The 19,584-nt window shown below is 46.4% G+C and overlaps 1 protein-coding gene across 2 annotated transcripts in view; it reads right to left on the bottom strand.

The window, feature by feature from the left end:
• The window catches only part of TUBGCP4 (tubulin gamma complex component 4), a 317,619-nt gene that overhangs the window by 43,013 nt on the left and 255,022 nt on the right, over window positions 1–19,584 (bottom strand). For both annotated transcript variants that reach the window (XM_069625149.1, XM_069625148.1), the window contains one exon: window positions 1,418–1,557. In XM_069625149.1, coding sequence (XP_069481250.1) covers window positions 1,418–1,557 — 140 coding nt within the window. The remainder of the gene's footprint in view (window positions 1–1,417; window positions 1,558–19,584) is intronic.

Raw genomic sequence — 19,584 nt, 5'->3', positions numbered from 1 at the left:
ATACGCAACTAAGAAGAAAAAAAAACAATTCCTGTAACAGCGCCTCGATGCCCACGGCTTTATAAATGTAAAAAATAAATAAATAACTTGGTGAATTTAAAGGAAATTTTCTGAGGGCAAGTCTGAATTCACAAGGAAAAAAGCAGCAAGTATTTTAAGGTCAGAATAAAAGGTGTGAACTACAAACTGAGTAAATTCAGAGGTTTTAATGCAAGTTCAAAGCATTTTAAGAGGCGGAGGAATTGCAGGTAAATTCAAGATGGGATAAGGGGGTTCCGTTTTAAGTTGTAAATAGAATGTAATGTTTTAACACACATTTGATTCCCATGTAGGGCGCAAGGAGAGAAGTCAGAAGAGCTCCTGTGGTGTTTATTTTATCCCATTCCCCTTCCATCCCCAGACTGATCTGTTCCACACTGTGAATTAAGATAGTGGGGCACAGGACAGCCGGAGAGGGACTGTGGGGTTCAGCAGCTCCCATGGAAGGCATGAAGCACATACCCGTGAGTAGGACAGCAAAGCAAGTGAATAAAAAGAATCCGGTAATGTGACGAATCGCAGAAATTCATCCCTTCTTCCCAAGACGACTTCCCCCCCCTCCCCCACACACACCCCTCCCCGAGATCAGGAGGTGGGTAGCTTATTGCGGGCTGTTGCCCATCGTTGGAACAGTCCTACTGCTATATATATTTTTAATTCAAAATGTTTTTCTTAAGCTGCGCTACTCGTCTTTGGGACAATAATACATGGCACTGCTTGCAACAGTGGGGTTTAGTCTTATTACAGTGTTACCATTTCTCAGACCACTGTCTTGCGCAAGGAACTAGGGAAAGCGCCACGGGCAGGCCTTACAACTACCAAGGATTTCACTTGGATCGCTACTCGAGTTACCAGTGTAACAGGGACACTGAAGCTGCTTCCTTGCCTTCTGGTAGCTAGATTAACATTTCCAGATATACTTCTCTTTTTTTAAAATCGATGAACGTTTATGTGCAAGGTAGTCATCGTTTTTATGAATAACTCATTCTTTCTCCTTTCGCATGGGAGAGGCAGTTTGAGGAAAATCAACACAGCCAAGCTCCAAAGGGAATATTTGAAAATACCCATGTTGGTTACAGGTGGTCCTACTGTACCTGAGCCTCTCCACTTTGTGGCTATCGCATTGTTGCTTCTTTTCGAAAATATCACCTGCAAAATGTCACTAGAGGCACAATTTTCTTTTCCAAACCCCTAAAATGCTTTCCCAAATATTCTAGTACTGGTGTTATTACTATTCTAAACTCCAGTCCTAGAATAGTTGGGGAAAATGCTATATTGAAGTCGGAGTGCAAATTTAAATAAATATCATCATTTGCCCCAATTAGATTTTCACTGGATTCAAAATTTCCATAAGAGTATTACAAAACATTATTTCTACCTTCCCAGCATGCCCTCTGTTTGTTGGTAGTATCGGTTATAATCCAATCGTAGAAGCAGCTGTGCCAGGTCTGAGTTTATTTGGTGGTTCCGAACACTGGAAAGAATTTTGAAGAGAAGACCAGAATGTTTGCAGAAGGCCTGTAAGACACAAAGTGGAGGATTATATAATGCATCGGTCTGGCATTAATCACCCAGAATACATAATGTAAATGCACAAATTTAAAAAACAGCTATTGGACTTTCATCATGTGACTAAGATTGAAGAACATGTACATATGATAATAGCACGGGAAAAACCTTTGTGAACCAACATAACTTTACCAAAAGAGGTGTGCCAGGTAGCATTTCAGTTATCACAAAGAGATCTCTGGAAATCAAGGAGTTAAATGGGGATCATTCTGATCCCCATATACTGGCAAGAGGAGCCCCAAGGCACAGAAACCATTTGCACCCTCATCGCAATGGGCCAGGTGCTTAAGAAAGCGTGGAAAACCTACATCTACCTCATCCAAATTAAGGTGAGAGTCTTGTAATGGCTGATGGTTCAACAAACCCCTCAAACCCAGTTGAGGGTATGACTTTCACACCCTGGCAGATGGCATGGAATGAGGAGTCTGACCAAACAGTGGCATAGTGGTTGCTATAGACTTATTTTAAAGCATAAACAAACCCATCTACCCGCAACTAGAAGTGGTGGTTTCCCTACCTCAAACAAAGTAATACGGCAGTCAGGAAGTCTGTAGTCCAAATCAAAAGTTCACTGTCCTAGTCCAAACTCCAATTCTAGCCCTACAACTTACCGTCTTAGTCCAAACTCCTATTCTTCCCTACCACTTAAACACACATCCTAATCTAAGAAAAAGAAAAAAAAAAAAAAAAACCTAGAAATGACTCCTTTCTCATGGGATTGAGTCTCTCAGGGTGCAGCGTTCTCAAGCTCAGGAAATATTCAAATGTTCACAAAGGAAAAGTTCCCAATTTCAAAAAGAAACAAATCAAAGATTTCCAGGTGGGACTAGGAGAATGACTTCTCCTAGTGTGCTCTTTCAGGCCATCTTATCTATAATTTCTTTAACAACTCTTGTACTTCCCTCCAAGGGCTTTCTTTAACTTTCCCCCTACCGGGACGGTGAAGAGGTTCCCCCGAGTCCTACTTGACTGTATAGTACCACACTCTTGTAGAACTGGATACAGGAAACACAAGGGAATCCCAAGAAGCTACCTTTTGATGTCTACCCCAGAGGTGCCAGAACTAGGTCTCAAAACACATACACTTATAGAACCATCTTTTGTTAACAAATATAAAAAGATGGAGGGCTCAGGCTTTTACAAAAAATATATCATACATTTATTGTTCTGTAATAAATCGTAAAAAAGACCGCGAGGTCACATTTGCAAATTAAAACAACATAAAACAAAATTATTCTAGAGACAATTATTCAATAATTTTTGTCCTGAGGTTCATTCATGGAATACATTAGATATTGAGTGATGTTAGTAACACGTGGGTGCCTTTAGAATGGCCCATTCATATTTGCTTTTATATAAAGTCCCCATCAAAATTGTGTTGACACGAGTAGATCTGTTTCCAGCCTTAATACTTAATTGACACACAGACTGTCACTTGTTCTCGTATTGATTAGTCATATGAGTAAGGCTTTCCTCAGGACACGTCAAGCCCTCTTCATGAGCGATGCAAAGTTTCACAAGTGCTAATGCAGGAATATCTCCCAATATCTATAAAGACTGAGACATACAGATCACTATACAACAACCAGAGCCCATGATTATTCTCAACAATTTGTCATGCAGTGGATGAGGCCATATTGTCAACCTCTCAAATTATTTTGGTGTGCGTCTAACACTCTATTGAGTGTGAGTGCGATATCTAGTTTATACCAGTTATATATTTGAAATGTATTGAACTGCATGCCATACATTTCATAGTTTCCTTGTAGTCATACCTCCAGCAAGGGGCATCATATATTTCATGCTTCTAGTGCACATGTTATATGGATTAGTTTCAGGCGCCAAACACGCGGAGGATCGACAAGGAGAAAAGCCGGGGAGACAACAACACAAGGAGGGAAGGAAAGGGTGGGCATACACACTACGCCTGAGCGCAGGCCATTAGTTTGGAGTTACTGCCTGCATGTCTCATATGCCAACGGAATGATTTGGGCACTCAAGCCCACCTTTATGGCTTCTTGTGAATCGTATGTTAATTCAAGAGTCAGTGAAAGTTGCGGTGCTTATTGGGCAAACCGCCATTTCCAAAAATTCAATGCGTGACTGACTGAAGAGACATTGAACGTATGTTGTTAGATACATGGGAATTAGGTTGCTTAGTCTTTAGGACAGGAGTGACTCTATATTTAGTGTTGCCTACTTATTGGAGCCACAAATGCTTTTCTCTGGATGGCTGTCTCGAAGTAGACATGCAGAATCCGCCGTATATATCGTAATGGGCGGTTGAAGTGCGCCGATACCTGGTTAAACAAAATAAGTCGGGCGCGGCCGAACTTAGTATCGTTCCGCGTGGGCCAGTCCATGTTCATATAGTTTGAGTATCTTGTTATTTGTTCAGGGAAGCAAGATGCATCCAGCACAGAAGGCGAGCCGCGCACGGAATCAGAACTGTCACCAGCAGAACTATCTGTGCTTAGTAAGGTCTTATCCTTTATCCCTGTCTGCAAAGCAAATGCCTTTCAAACCGAAATTCAAATGAGAAACTTCTTCCGAATCATCAGACTTAAGTACTTCTTCCATGATAAAGACTCAAATAAGGATTCTGAGGAAAACCAATCAGGAAAAAAGCCCCCTTCCACTTTCACACCATTGCAATCTATGGTATCACCAGAAATCCTGGCCTTTGAGAATAAAACTCTAAGAGATATGAAACATCTTTGTGAAAACAAAAATCAATACAAAGACAATCTGTCTAAATCAGAGCGGACAGCTCTTAAAAATCTTGAAAGTAATCCTCTCTTTGTTATCAAACCAGCCGACAAAGGCAGTGGTATTGTTCTTTGGGACTACAACCTATACAAATTGGAAGTGGAAAAACAGCTGTCTGATACATAACTTTACAAAAAAATCCCTGCGGATCCCACTAATGATATCCTGGAAGAAATAGTAAGTCTGATGACACACGCCTCAGAGGAGGGATGGATAAACTATGATGAAAGGATTTTTCTCATTAATAGACAATCTGTCATCCCGGCTTTTTACTGCCTCCCAAAAGTCCACAAAGATCTCAACACACCTCCAGACCGTCCAATCGTCTCGGCCATTGGCTCGCTGCTTGAACCATTGTCGGTACATGCAGACTTTTTCCTCAGGCCTTTTGTCAGTAATATGAAGTCATTTGTACAGGACTCGACTTCTATGATAAAAATCTTGAATACATTAACTGTGGAATCCCAAGGTATGTGTCACACTTGATGTGACATCCCTCTATACCAATATACCGCAAACTAAATGTATAGAGGTCATGTTAAAATTCTTGGAAATAAGTGAGGACAAACGCCCTCCATCTGCGTTTATCGCAGAATGCATTCACCTAGCACTGACAAGAAATTTCTTCATATGCAACAGTGTCTTCTTTCAACAGCTTCACGGCACAAGTATGGGGGCTACTTTTGCCCTCGACTTGGCGAACTTGTACATGGACCATTTCGAAACTACCAATGTCTATGCACTCAATAATCCGTACCTGCCGAACATTCGAGCCTGGTACAGTTATATCAACAACATTTTTTTGGTTTGACGAAGGACCCAAGAGGAGGTAGGTGCATTTAATACCTGGCTTAATGCAAGAGAAGTCTCGATTAATTTCACATGCAAATCCAACAGTGAGAAAATTGCCTTCTTAGATCCACTGATTTATCGTATGCCTGACAATAAAGTTGGGACCAGCCTATACAAAAAGCCTACTAAAAAAAACACGCTACTACAATTCCAAAGTTACCACCCGCAATCGCGAAGGGAGAACTTAATGTTCGGTCAGTTTCTCCGTATTAGGTGGAATTATACGGATAAAGTAGACTTTAAAAATCAGAGGGAGGCACTAAAACAAAATATGAAGACGAGGGGATATCCGTCTCATATCATCAGAAGATCATACAAAAGGGCAGCCAATATCCCAAGAGCCGAGTGTTTATCCAAACAAACTAAAACCACGCTGGATAAAATCACTTGTGTCTCTTCCTTCACCCGAACCAGTAATGATCTTAGAAAAAAGATACTTACCAATTGGAAAATGATTAACACCGAAGACTTTCATATTCCTCCTCCCCGCTTTGCTTTCAAGCAGCTAACCAATCTTGGAGATAAATTGGTTCACACCTACCCTCTGACAAAAATAGGTGGAAAGACCCAGTCCACCAGTGGTAGAACATTTTAAGTGTGGCAAATGTACCATGTGCCAGTTCACACAAAATTTAAAAACCATTGATCTAAAAGGCAGAATGTGGAAGTTAAATGCATTCAGCAACTGTGCCACTAAGTGGGTGATCTATTGCATCAAATGCCCCTCTGGGCCGTTTTACATTGGCAAGACCAAAAGACCAGTACGCACAAGAATTGGTGAACACCGTTGTTGCATCAAAAACAGCACTGTAGACAAACCGCTTGTAGAACACCATAAGAAAGCCAAACACTCACCTGACGACATTTTTTGGTGCGCGTTACAAAAGATTGATAATCACTCCCGCAGTAGGGGATCGCGATTTGAAACTTCGCAGACTGGAACAAAAGTGGATATACAACCTTGACTCAGTGAAACATGGCTTAAATGTATACATAGAATGGGGTTTATTTATACGGAAATGACTTTACAGCATCATAACATCAATGTAGGCAGCAAATGAGGCACACGCCATAGTGCCCAGATATGCACTGCGCATTACGTCAGATAGTAGCTCTTAAACGGCCGTGTCCATATCCGCTATCATGTATATCTATGTCTCCAGCATCATAAGTGCATGCGCACCTCTATTCTGTTGTACACCGGAATAACCAATGCCAGCCTAACAAGCTGTGCGGATAGTCAGCGTCCCTTGCATATTTGACGTGCGTTCTACAAGATGGTCGGCTCGAAAGGCCAAAAAATAGCGCCCGGCTACGTTCTAGCCTTTCGAGAGCTAAATCATGTGACCACATTTCAATAAATTGTGGTATTGCCTTGCTACGCACAGCTACCAGAAGAAGATGCCGGCTTTCTGATTCCGTGCGCGGCTCACCTTCTGTGCTGAATGCATCTTGCTTCGCTGAACAAACAACAAGTAAGCTACTGAAACTATATAAACATGGACTGACCCACGCAGAACGATACTAATTTCGGCCGCGCCTGCCTTATTTTGTTTAACCAGGTATCGGTGCACTTCAACCACCCATTACGATATATACGGCATATTCTGCGCGTCTACTTCGAGACAGCCATCCAGAGAAAAGCATTGGTGGCTCCAATAGGTAGGCAACACTAAATATAGAGTCACTCCTGTCCTGTTAAATAAGGACTAAGCAACCTAAATCCCATTTGTCTAACAACATATGTTCAATGTCTTTTCAGTCACAGTCACACATTGAATTTTTGGAAATGGCGGTTTGCCCAATAAGCACCGCAACTTTCACTGACTCTTGAATTAACATACGATTCACAAGAAGCCATAAAGGTGGGCTTGAGTGCCCAAATCATTCCGTTGGCATATGAGACATGCAGGCAGTAACTCCAAACTAATGGCCTGCGCTCAGGCGTAGTGTGTATGCCCACCCTTTCCTTCCCTCCTTGTGTTGTTGTCTCCCCGGCTTTCCTCCTTGTCGATCCTCCGCGTGTTTGGCGCCTGAAACTAATCCATATAACATGTGCACTAGAAGCATGAAATATATGATGCCCCTTGCTGGAGGTATGACTACAAGGAAACTATGAAATGTATGGCATGCAGTTCAATACATTTCAAATATATAACTGGTATATAATGGTATAAACTAGACATCGCACTCACACTCAATAGAGTGTTAGACGCACACCAAAATAATTTGAGAGGTTGACAATATGGCCTCATCCACTGCATGACAACAAAGTGTTGAGAATAATCATGGGCTCTGGTTGTTGTATAGTGATCTGTATGTCTCGGTCTTTATAGATATTGGGAGATAATCCTGCATTAGCACTTGTGAAACTTTGCATCGCCCATGAAGAGGGCTTGACGTGTCCTGAGGAAAGCCTTACTCATATGACTAATCAATACGAGAACAAGTGACAGTCTGTGTGTCAACTAAGTATTAAGGCTGGAAACAGATCTACTCGTGTCAACACAATTTTGATAGGGACTTTATATAAAAGCAAATATGAATGGGCCATTCTAAAGGCACCCACGTGTTACTAACATCACTCAATATCTAATGTATTCCATGAATGAACGCAAGGACAAAAATTATTGAATAATTGTCTCTAGAATAATTTTGTTTTATGTTGTTTTGATTTGCAAATGTGACCTCATGGTCTTTTTTTTCGATTTATTAAAGAACAATAAATGTATGATATATTTTTTGTAAAAGCCTGAGCCCTCCATCTTCATATATTTGTTAACAAAAGATGGTTCTATAAGTGTATGTGTTTTGAGACCTAGTTCTACCACCTCTGGTGTAGACATCAAAAGGTAGCTTGTTGGGCTCCCTTGTGTTTCCTGTATCCAGTCCCCCCCCCCCCCCCACAAGTCCCTAACAAAAAAAAGAGGACTAGCGTTACATCAGTGTGCTCACTGATTTTTTAACACTCTTGTAGAACTGACCAGGGAATTGCCTCACAACCTGCTTCACTACTACTACAACAACTTCACTCGCAGTTTCCTGGCACCCTCCCATACTTAGTCTTATTCCTGCTATCTTCACTCTGGAATGGTGCACCGGTTCAGCCAGGGGCCACGGGTGTGTTCTTCCACTTCCACTTCTCTTCGTAGGCCCGCCTGTCTTCGCGACTAGACCGGACGATCCACCTGTTACAGGTCACACCACCACCACAGTTTCTAGTACTCCGCATATATTCGGCTTCGTGGTAGGCCAGAGTAGGCGCTCATGGTGCAGTTTTCAGACTGCTCGGTCCACTCACGACAGATCACGCCACCACCTTGCAATGTCTTTACTTCAAGTGCACTGGCTCCCCTCTGACTCAAAAGGCAGTCTGGGTGTCCCGCTGCTAGCCTCTGCTAAATTGGAGAGTTGCCTCACTCCAGTCTGCGGAAGCCCAGTTTCCAACTTGTGGGCTTCTCGACAGCATGGGCTTCTCCTTTCCCGGATTGCGGTTTGGTTTAAATAGCGGGGACTGCCCCAGTGTAACATTAGTTCAATTGACAACAGCTGGTCGAGCACTCTTCCTACTGGATTGTAACATGCTCAGGTTCTTCTTTGTCCCTGTACATATCACATCAAGATTGTTTGATATTTTACAATAACACATGGTTTCAGACTGTATCCTAGGTAGAGAAGTTTTAGGTGTCATTACCCTGTGGGGTCAGGAGTTAAAGGGCCCGTTTTCTGGACTCACGTCCTTATAACCAGGAGAGGAGTTCATCCCCATTATGTCCTCCTGCATGTTACCACCCCTGGGGGGAGGGGGGGACGGGGTCTATCGGCTAGCAGTCGTATCTCCCTATCCTAATGGAAATGTTCTCTCCCCTGAGAAGTGACACCATCTGGAGGTTCGTCACACACAAACATGAGAAAGAAAGAATGACCATTACAAAGCTGCTTGTATGCAATATGACAATGGTGTGGCACAAATAAATCCCAAACTTGTTTTAAGTTAACAATATCTTAGTACACCACTGAAACAAGGGAGATGAAAAACAACAGCAATTATTAGATTTACGAACCAGGAAGAAAGACCAGAATGGAAATTGATTAGATTTGGAATTTCTGCTTGTGGCAAGCTCAGATAACTGACCTTGTCATGCCAAACACTTACACATCACCCCCAGCTCCATTGGCTACCCATACTCCTTAAAACTGCTTTTAAAGCGCCATCACTTACAAGGCAATCCACATCAAAATTGCAGCCTCCCTCTGGAACAGCCTCCCTGCCTCTCTCATTCTTGAGGAGAACCATCTTCAGTTCCAGAAGCACCTCAAGACCTTCCTCTTTGCTTCTGCCTTCGCTCTTCCTCTCCCCTGCTAAGCTATCTGCTTTGGCACTGGGCACCTGGTTACCCTTGGACTTTGGGCCCAGATCCCTGCCCTCCCAGCCACACACCCACACTGCCTCCTGGCAACCCCTGCACTTCGGTCTGTATCTGCAACCCTACAGTCCCCTTCCAGCACTTATCAGACACCCGTTGTCCACACTGTATTCTCGCACTTAACACCTGCTGGCCGCACTACCCGTGTTGATCTATCATGTGTTCAGCACTTTACACCTCCCCTCTCCCCTCCACCCCTCCGCCCTTCCCTGCACTTGCATGTTCTCAATGTCACTGGGCCTAGTAAGATCGTTGTTTTGTCCCCTCTTGTTTACCATCCCTTGCCTCGTTGCGCTCTGAAACACTTGTGTATGGGCGGGATACAAATAAAATATATCATACCTTCACCAAACTGAAAACCGCGGTTAAGATGGATTTCTAGAATCTGGCCCGGTGTGGACAGATTTCAGGAGTCCACCCTAGTTATAGTAAACAGGGGACTCGGAGGTTAGCCAAAGCCCAATCAAGGTAGCAATGGAGAGCAGTCAAGGCTATTCACAGGAGAATGTGAGTTGGGCCAGGGGCCCTCAATCAGTCCACACACTGAAGCACACAATTCAATTTAGACAGGCAAGTATAAAATAATACAGTTATTTATTCTAGGCCTTTTGCACCCACTGAAAAATGATGATTTTATTGCAGGTGATATTATCGCACAATACTCAATAATAAACATATTTCTGGAGCTTGCAGATCTGCTTAGATCACATGCTCTGCATAGTCGGACATCTAGTGGAAGTCACAGAGTATTACAAGATTTGTTTTCAAAACTCGAAAACTGACGTTGACAGGGCGTGTTAGTAAAACTATCCCTAGTGTGACGTGTACTGTACCCATGGTCCTTCACGCATCAAGGTCCCTCAGATAGTTTTTTTTGCCGCCATTGAAGTCGGTTACAAATGCAGAGTTCTCTTCCAAGCTGATGCCTTTAATTAGTTGAAAGTTTAATTATAGACTCTTTCTTGCCTTTATTGTTCGCTTTGCCGCTCGACGGTCATACTGCTCATACTGATCTCTTTAGAGAATGCATATTATGTCATGCCCTTCCCCTCGACAATCTGCTCCTGTAAAGAATAATGGACAAAACTCCCTTTCAATTTGTCCCTACCTGCCACTGAAAATTCCCGTGGAAAGAAAGGCACCAAGTGTGCAATTACTTTCTGCCGAGGGATCACCCTGAACATTTTTGTAAATCCTGTAAACTTTTTCAACCGAAAACCTTAAAGGACGGCGGACCAAACACTGGGCCGCTCGTGCCTTGCAGGCCGAGGCCTTCAGCGACGTGACCGAAGACTCCAGCAAGGGCAGTATCAGGGTCACGCGTGATGCCAAAGGGGAGCGGGGTTCGTCTGAACCCCATGGGCAGCCCCCTCCCCCGACTCCAAGAAGCAGTTATTGGCTCTGTGATGGAGAAGACACCCGGCAGCCAGGGCACACAAAGACACTAAAAACATAGCCCACAGCCAACGGTAACGGCGCATGTTGATGCCCACGCGGTGTCCAAGGAGAAAGCCTCAAGTTCTTCACTGTCCTCTGGGCCATCGCGTACGCTTTTGCCTCCAAAACCAAAAGTCAGTTCGGACACTGCACACAAAAAGGCCCTCCCTTTGCGCAGCGAAGAAGCGGCAAGTCGCTTTGGCATCCCCCAAGAAAATGCCAAAAATGCAGGATCTAATTAAACACGTCAGTGCTTCCCTGCTTAAAGCAAGGTCGCCAAAAAAATTGCATATTTCGACACCTTTGGCCTGGAAAAGCACACATGCTGTCCCCCAGCCCCCCTTGTAGACTCTCTCAGGGGCTACGCACCACAACAATCAAACTCCCTCCCAGGCCACCTCTATCATGTCAAGATTCCCACCATCATGAGAATATACACCTAAACAGTTCAATAAAATCTTAAGGATGATGTCAAGTTTTGTGGACTTTATGAACAGACACCCAGACCATCTGTCAACACTTAAAGATGCCTTAAAGCAAAGGGCCGCAGCACAGCAGCCCCCTGCTAAAAAGGCTCGTCTTGAGCCACAGCCTAGCACCTCTCCTCTAGGCACTTCAGCCTGCACCTATCAAGACCCCTCGCCGAACTTATATTATGATGACCCCTCAGGGTCACACAACCCAGGGCCTCAAGGGGACCTTTATAGTCCAGACCAATTTTATGACGACGATGACAGTTACGTGTTCCAGTCGCCAGACCACTAGGACAAGCCGGTAGCAGATTCGCCCTTTTGACAATCAACTCAAGTACAATAGACTGCTGCTAAAGGCGACAGCATTTTAATATCGACACCCAGGAGGCACAGGTAGACGAGGACTTCTTGGAAGACATTCTGGGAGACAAAAGGTCCGCCATCCAGTTTATTCCGCTCCTGCTGTCTGTACAAAGATGCATCCAGCCATCTCTACTGGGGCCCAGTCTCTCGATGGCAGTCAACCCCAGAATAGAAAAACTACTCAGGCCTGAACCCACTGACCCCTTGTATGTTAGGGGTCAGCTTAAACCAGATTCCTTAGTGGTGACCACCAACAGAAAGAGGGCAGGCACTCCCCTGGCATTAGGCAGAGGCCCCACCAGAAAAGGAAAGCAAAAAATATATACTTTCGGGAGAAAGGTCGCATCCTTTGCGGTATACCAGACCGGAAGCTAACAACACTACGCTTTTTAGCTAGTTACGGCTGCCACAAATGGGATGACATGAAACGCCAAATCAAAGCCGTCCCAGAACCCCTAAAGGCTCAATTGTTCAAGACTATTTCAGAAGGCAAGCAGATATCAAACTGCATCCTGAAAAATAACCTTGATGCAGCAGATAATGCAGGACGCATCAGGGCAGAGGATACGTTCATCGTGTGCCACGCTTGGCTCAGACAATCAGGGTTGAGATTAGAAACTCAGGCCACCCTCTTAAACATGCTGGTGGAGCCTAATGTGTTATTCGGGAAGGCTGTCAAAGACGCCCTTAAGAGTGCCAAGGAGGAATACGACACCCTCAAATCCCAGGTTCAGTTGACGAACAAGCCCTATTTTCAACAGGGCTCATCAAACTCTAGAAGGTTTTGGGGTCAGGGTGCTCAACGTTCCTCAGGCTACACTCAGGGGGACACAGTCCTTATCTTGGGGCCAATCACAAGGTCAAAGTTCCTCTTCCAATTTTCAAAGAGGACATAAGAGGGGCAGAACCCCACCTGGGAGAGGCCGCCCCCCTCCCACCCCCAAACAATGACTCACCGCTTCAGGTCCCCTCCCATGCCACTCTAGTAGGAGGCATAATTTCACACTTCACCCACGCATGAGAGGGGGATAACGTCGGACAAGTGGGTGTTGTCAGACCGTGGCAGGCGGGTATTGTATCGATTTTTTACAAAGACCACCCTACTGCCCGCTAAAGAACAGGCAAATGTCACCAGAAGAAAGATGCATACTGTTTGAAGTAGTAAAGGCACAGCTGGAGAGAGATTGTCCCAACAAACCAGGTAAACAAGGGCTTTTATTGAACATACTTCCCTGTGCCAAAAAATACCTTTCCATGCGCCAAGTATTAGATCTGCGCCCTGCAAACAAATATGTCAAACCCCAAATGTTTTGCATGACCATGCTTCCAAGAGGTAATGCCCCTCCTAAAATGTGGGGACTACACGGCAACAATGGATATGAAAGATGCATACTTTCCTATTTCAATGCTCCCTGTGCACAGAAAATATCTGCGCTTCAAGATAGTGGGAGTTCACTACCAGTTCAAAGTACTCCCTTTCGCCATTGCTTCAGCACCAAGAGTGTTCACAAAGGTGCTTGCAGTAGTGGCAGCACACCTGCGCAGAGTGTCAATCCCTGTATACCCTTATCTGGATGACTTGCTAATCACTGGGGAATCATCTCAAATTTGCAAACAAAATATGCAAAAAACATTAGACCTTCTTTTCAATGTGGGTTTTTCAATCAACAAAAAGAAATCCGGTCTAGTGTCCAGCCAGATTAAACAACTTTTATGGGCTATTGTAAAGACAAAGGAGGAGCTTGCTTTCCCCTCAAACGAGAGTACAAAACATGCTGATACAAGTACCACACTACAAAGTCAGTAGACAGATAACTGTATGCAAAGCAATGCGCTTGCTCGTGATGATGGCCTCATGCATTCACTTGGTTCCACATGTGTGCCTGCTCATACGTCCAATGCAGGAATGGTTAGCAAAACAATGGTCTAAGACAAGCGGTCAGTGGGATGATCTAGTGGATGTTTCGCTAACCTTGGTGCAGGATCTTCGCTGATGGTGCAGGGACAACCTACTAAAAGGAAAACCCTTTCGCGTTCCACAGGCACAAGTAACCCTGACTACAAACACCTTGTTAGCCAAGTTGGGGGGTGGGCTCACTTCCTCCACCACACAGCCCACAGCCACTGAACATGCGCCACAACAAAAAAACATATCAACTTCCCGGAACTATTGGCAATCCTCATGGCTCTTCAGGCCTTTCAGCAACATCTCACAGGTCAAACAGTGCAAGTACTCGCAGACAGCACCACTGCTATGTTCCATCTGAACAGGGAAGGAGGCGCACACTCTCAAAGTCTGTCCAAGCTAGCCCAAAAAATATGGAAGTGGGCACTCGAGCAGAACATGTTCCTAACCTCTCCACATGTTGCAGGGGGAACTCAATTCTCTGGCAGACACTCTAAGCAGATGCCCTCTACCAGAAGAACATGAGTGGCAACTCGACAGATATCCTGGACAGAATATTCTCACAATGGGGTCACGTCCCATTAGACTTGTTCGCCACAAGCCTAAACACACAATGCCCAGACTTCGCCTCCAGGTTTCCCCAACCAGAGTCCAAGGGGAACGCCCTTTGGATGAACTGGTCAGGAAAATTTGCGCTTACGCTTTTCCACACGACACCACTCTGGAGCAAAATAGCGCACAAGATGCACCGGGAACAAGCAACCATGATCACTCCTATCTGGGCGAGACAGACTTGGTTTCCACATCTGTTCAAACTGGCGATGCGTTACCCATTCAAGCTCCCGTGACCATACAACATGCCAACACAACACAAGGGAGCATCACTCCATCTTGGCAGCTTGGCTCCTGAAGTCAGAGTTTGGCCACTTACATCTTCCACAAAGGTGTATGGATATCCTAAAAGATGCAAATAACAAGGGGGGTCCTGGGAAACTCTCTGCCAGACATGAGTCCTGGTTACAAGAGCCTTACACAGAGTCTTTAGCTCACTATCTTTCACAGAGGAGAAATATCCTAAACATATCAGTCTTTGTCTACTGGTGATTTGTTTTAAATATGCCATATTGAGGCCTGATGCCTTAGACCATCCAAGATGGCCGTGTGCTGGGCTAGGTTTTTGAATTGCTGTTTCTGCATCTTATGGTGCCAGCTCCCGCCTCCCTCCCCCATTGGTTGCCATTGGCCCCTTAAGCCAATGGCTGCAACCGGGAGGCGGGAGCCGGCCGCAACATCGAAGGCCCACTTCAAAGGCCCTGTCTACCGCTGTCCACCGCGGTACGCCGGATCGCAGGCCCCTCTGTGAGTGCCTGTGTGCCCCCCCTGCCCCTCCGTGAGTGCCTGTGTGCCCCCCTGCCCCTCCGTGAGTGCCTGTGTGCCCCCCCCCACCCCTCCGTGAGTGCCCATGTGCCTCCCCCTCCGTGAGTGCCCGTGTGCCCCCCCTCCCCTCCGTGAGTGCCCGTGGCCCCCCTGCCCCTCTGTTAGTGCCCGTGGCCCCCCTGCCCCTCTGTTAGTACCCGTGTGCCCCCCTGCCCCTCCGTGAGTGCCTGTGTGCCCCCCACCCCTCCGTGAGTGCCCATGTGCCTCCCCCTCCGTGAGTGCCCGTGTGCCCCCCTCCCCTCCGTGAGGGCCCGTGGCCCCCCTGCCCCTCTGTTAGTACCCGTGTGCCCCCCTGCCCCTCCGTGAGTGCCCGTGTGCCCCCCTGCCCCTCCGTGAGTGCCTGTGTGCCCCTCCGTGAGTGCCTGTGTGCCCCTCTGTGAGTGCCTGTGTGCCCCCCTGCCCCTCTGTGAGTGCCCGTGTGCCCCCTCCCCCTCCGTTAGTACCCGTGTGCCCCCCCCTGCCCCTCCGTGAGTGCCTGTGTGCCCCCCTGCCCCTCCGTGAGTGCCCGTGTGCCCCCCCTCCCCTCCGTGAGTGCCCGTGGCCCCCCTGCCCCTCTGTTAGTGCCCGTGGCCCCCCTGCCCCTCTGTTAGTACCCGTGTGCCCCCCTGCCCCTCCGTGAGTGCCCGTGTGCCCCCCTGCCCCTCCGTGAGTGCCTGTGTGCCCCTCTGTGAGTGCCTGTGTGCCCCTCTGTGAGTGCCTGTGTGCCCCCCCTGCCCCTCTGTGAGTGCCCGTGTGCCCCCCTGCCCCTCCGTTAGTACCCGTGTGCCCCCCCTGCCCCTCCGTGAGTGCCTGTGTGCCCCCCTGCCCCTCCGTTAGTACCCGTGTGCCCCCCCTGCCCCTCCGTGAGTGCCTGTGTGCCCCCCTGCCCCTCTGTGAGTGCCTGTGTGCCCCCCTGCCCCTCTGAGTGCCTGTGTGCCCCCCTGCCCCTCCGTGAGTGCCCGTGTGCCCCCCTGCCCCTCTGTGAGTGCCCGTGTGCCCCCCCTCCGTGAGTGCCCGTGTGCCCCCCTGCCCGTCCGTAAGTGCCCGTGTGCGTGCCCGTGTGCCCCCCTCCCCCTCCGTGCGTGCCCGTGTGCCCCCCTGCCCCTCTGTAAGTGCCTGTGTGCCCCCTGCCCCTCCGTAAGTGCCCGTGTGCCCCTGCGTGTGTGCCCCCCTGCCCCTCCGTAAGTGACCGTGTGCCCCTGCGTGCGTGCCCGTGTGCCCCCCTGCCCCTCTGTAAGTGCCCGTGTGCCCCCCTGCCCCTCTGTAAGTGCCTGTGTGCCCCCCCTCCCCCTCCGTGAGTGCCTGTGGCCCCCCCTGCCCCTCTGTAGTACCCGTGTGCCCCCTGCCCCTCCGTGAGTGCCTGTGTGCCCCCCTTTCCCCCCTGAGTGCCTGCTCCACCCTCTTTGCTCTGCGTTCCACCCCCCTTCCTGCCTCCTTCCCACCTCCTCACATCCATCCTCTTCTACTACCTTTCCTACTCCCCACTCCTTCTCCCTCCTCTCAGACTTCCCCCTCCTAGCACTTACTCCTATCTTTTGTTCTGTGACTCTCGATAGCAGCTTGTTTGTCCCCCCTCCTCCCCCCCTGTTCTCTTCCCCCCCTCCCCTACTTTCAAATTTGTCACCGACATTTTTGTTCAGTATCTGCCTTGTTCTCCTTTCCCCTCCGTACCCTTGCCCCCCCACCCCTCCTCTTGTTACCACCTGCACTGCGTAAATTGTCGTCAGACATAGTAATGTTACTGCTTGCTTTGTTCTCCTCCTATCCATTACCTCTTGCCTTACTTGTTCTATGCACTTGCACTATCAGAAATGTCGACAGGCCTATTATGATAGTTATTTTTACATTCTGTACTGTTTCAAGGACTTTGCTGAATGTAATTGTATTTTCCTTTGTTCCCCTCCCTCCTTGAAGCGCTTTGAAACACGTTGTGTATAGGCGCTATATAAATAAAATATCATATCATAGATGTTTTCTGGGTTATCACCGTTTCTGCTTTAGCACATCTGTACTCATACTACACTTCATATCAGAAATAAAAAGTCTGAGGGACTCTGATGCGTGAAGGACCATGGGGTACAGTACACGTCACACTATGGATGGTATTATTAACGCGCCCATTCGACGTCGGTTTTCGATTTTCAAAAAACAAATCTTGTAATAATCTGCGACTTCCACTAGATGTCGGACTATGCAAAGCATGTAAATCTAAGCAGATACAAGCACCAGAAATACAAGTACGATGTATCCCATAGGTTCATTAATGCATTCAAATGACTTATTCAATACAAGAGGTAAGTAAAATAATGCAGTATAACGTGAATCGGATGTTAGAAGATTGCTGAAACATTCAATTAAAATGAAATTGCACTTTAGGGGATATTTGTAGATGTAGACGTTTTAGTTGTGTTTTTAGAAAGTGTATGAATGTTTTATAAGTTCGAAATTATAACATGTTAATGTGTTTTTACACTGTACTGGTTTTATCATAGTACCGAGGTGTGTGGAAGAATACTTGCCTACAACCCGGGGGAAACTGAGGCACCCGCCTGCATACGCTAGTGTATGTGAGGAAACACTACATTTCCCAGCTTTCAAAGGGCCGCGCGCCAGCTCTGACGCATCGGAGTATGCGCTGCAGGCTATAACTGGCCCTTGTCAGCGCGGACGCAAAGCCTGTTATAGGCCTGTTAGTGGCCGTGGAATGGCGTGTGGCAGGAAACTCTGCAATAGCGAGTCCTCAATGGAATAATAGCTGCAAGGAATAACAGGTGAGAATAGCACAAGTTTTCCGTCTGATGGGCACTAGAAAATAACAGTAACATGATAGGTTACTCGAATATGGAACTAAAGGAGTGTGGGAGAGTGAGGGAGGTTCTATATCCTTACACACTTTATCTAAAGTAAGGAATCTGGGGATTGAAAGGATTAAGAGAACGGAATCTACATCTACCAAAAATCCTTATGGGGCACACGCCTTCAGAGCAATGTTACTCAATGTTAGATCAGCTGTGAAGCATGCAATTGAGATTCATGAGCTCATTTTATCGCAGGATCTGGACTGTTTATTTCTGACGGAAACATGGTTCAATGAGGCCTGACAGGCTATGTATCACCTCCTAGTTCCACAAGGCTATTTGATACAGAATATTAATAGAGTAGGAAAAAGAGGTGGTGGTATTGCAGCTATTGTGTGAGCAGCCTTGAAACTATCACACTTGCAACCCTTAGACTGGGCTGATGACACCCAGATTGGGCATGCTTGCATTCAGTGTACCCCAAACAGAACTATACAAATGCTGTTTGGCTATCGACCACCTGGCCCAGCACAGGCTGTTTTGGATAACTTGGAATTATTCTTGGCAGATACATGGAGTAGGTACAATGAGTTGCTTTGTCTGGGGGATTTTAATATATGGGTTGAGGATATGACATCTGCAGATGGTAGATAATTAAAGGGGACTTTGGATGCTCATGCATTGGAACTTTTAGAACCATCTCCCTCACACTAGCAGGGTCATTGCCTTGATGTCCTGCTATATCGAGGAGAGATAATTCACTTTGAGACAATCCCAGTATAATAGATGGAGCACTATGCCAGAGTATTTGAATTGACATTTCCTAAGAAAACTCTGGAGGTGCATACGGATAATTGGATTGGTCAGTTCCGTAAGCCGAAAGACTTACTGAAGATATTGGGGGAAGCTTTGAAGAATGCCCTGGCACAGATTGATGATGCCCTTCCATGTGAGGATCTTTTTAATAAGGGCACTGAGATCATGGCCAGGCTATGCAATGAACAGGCCGCTCTCCAACTAAAAAAAGTCAGGAAGACTACTACTCCTCGTTTCTTACCAGATTTGGCCAAAAAAAAGGTGACAGTTGACATCTTTAGAGAAAAAATTGAGAAAAGAAAAATCAAAAAAAAAAAAAAAAAAAATCGTACACAGATCAACTTGGAGCTGGTTAAGAGTACCCGAAGGGAATACGGCAAGGCGATTTTTGAAGCCAAATCCAAATTTCCAATTGGGAAAAGTGATAAAGTTTTCAACAGGCCACGGGAATTATATGCCGTGATCTCCCAGTAGCGAACCCTGGGTGTGCGTCCGCAGCACCAGAAACATTATAAGGACAGGCGGATGCTTTTAATAACTACTTTATAAATAAAATAGAGCTGATACAAGGAAAAATCATGGAAATTAAACCGCTAGATCTTGAAGAGGATCCGGGGATAACAGAAGTGATCAGCTCAGAATGTACAGATATTCAGACCAACATAGAGAGGGATTGAGTCCCTGGTGAAGATACTGGTGATGATCAGAAGTTATTTGCC

Source organism: Ambystoma mexicanum, chromosome 11, assembly GCF_040938575.1.
Source record: "Ambystoma mexicanum isolate Mex_15411 chromosome 11, UKY_AmexF1_1, whole genome shotgun sequence".
Classification (NCBI taxonomy): Eukaryota; Metazoa; Chordata; class Amphibia; order Caudata; family Ambystomatidae; genus Ambystoma; species Ambystoma mexicanum.
This window is presented reverse-complemented; position numbering and strand designations above follow the sequence as displayed.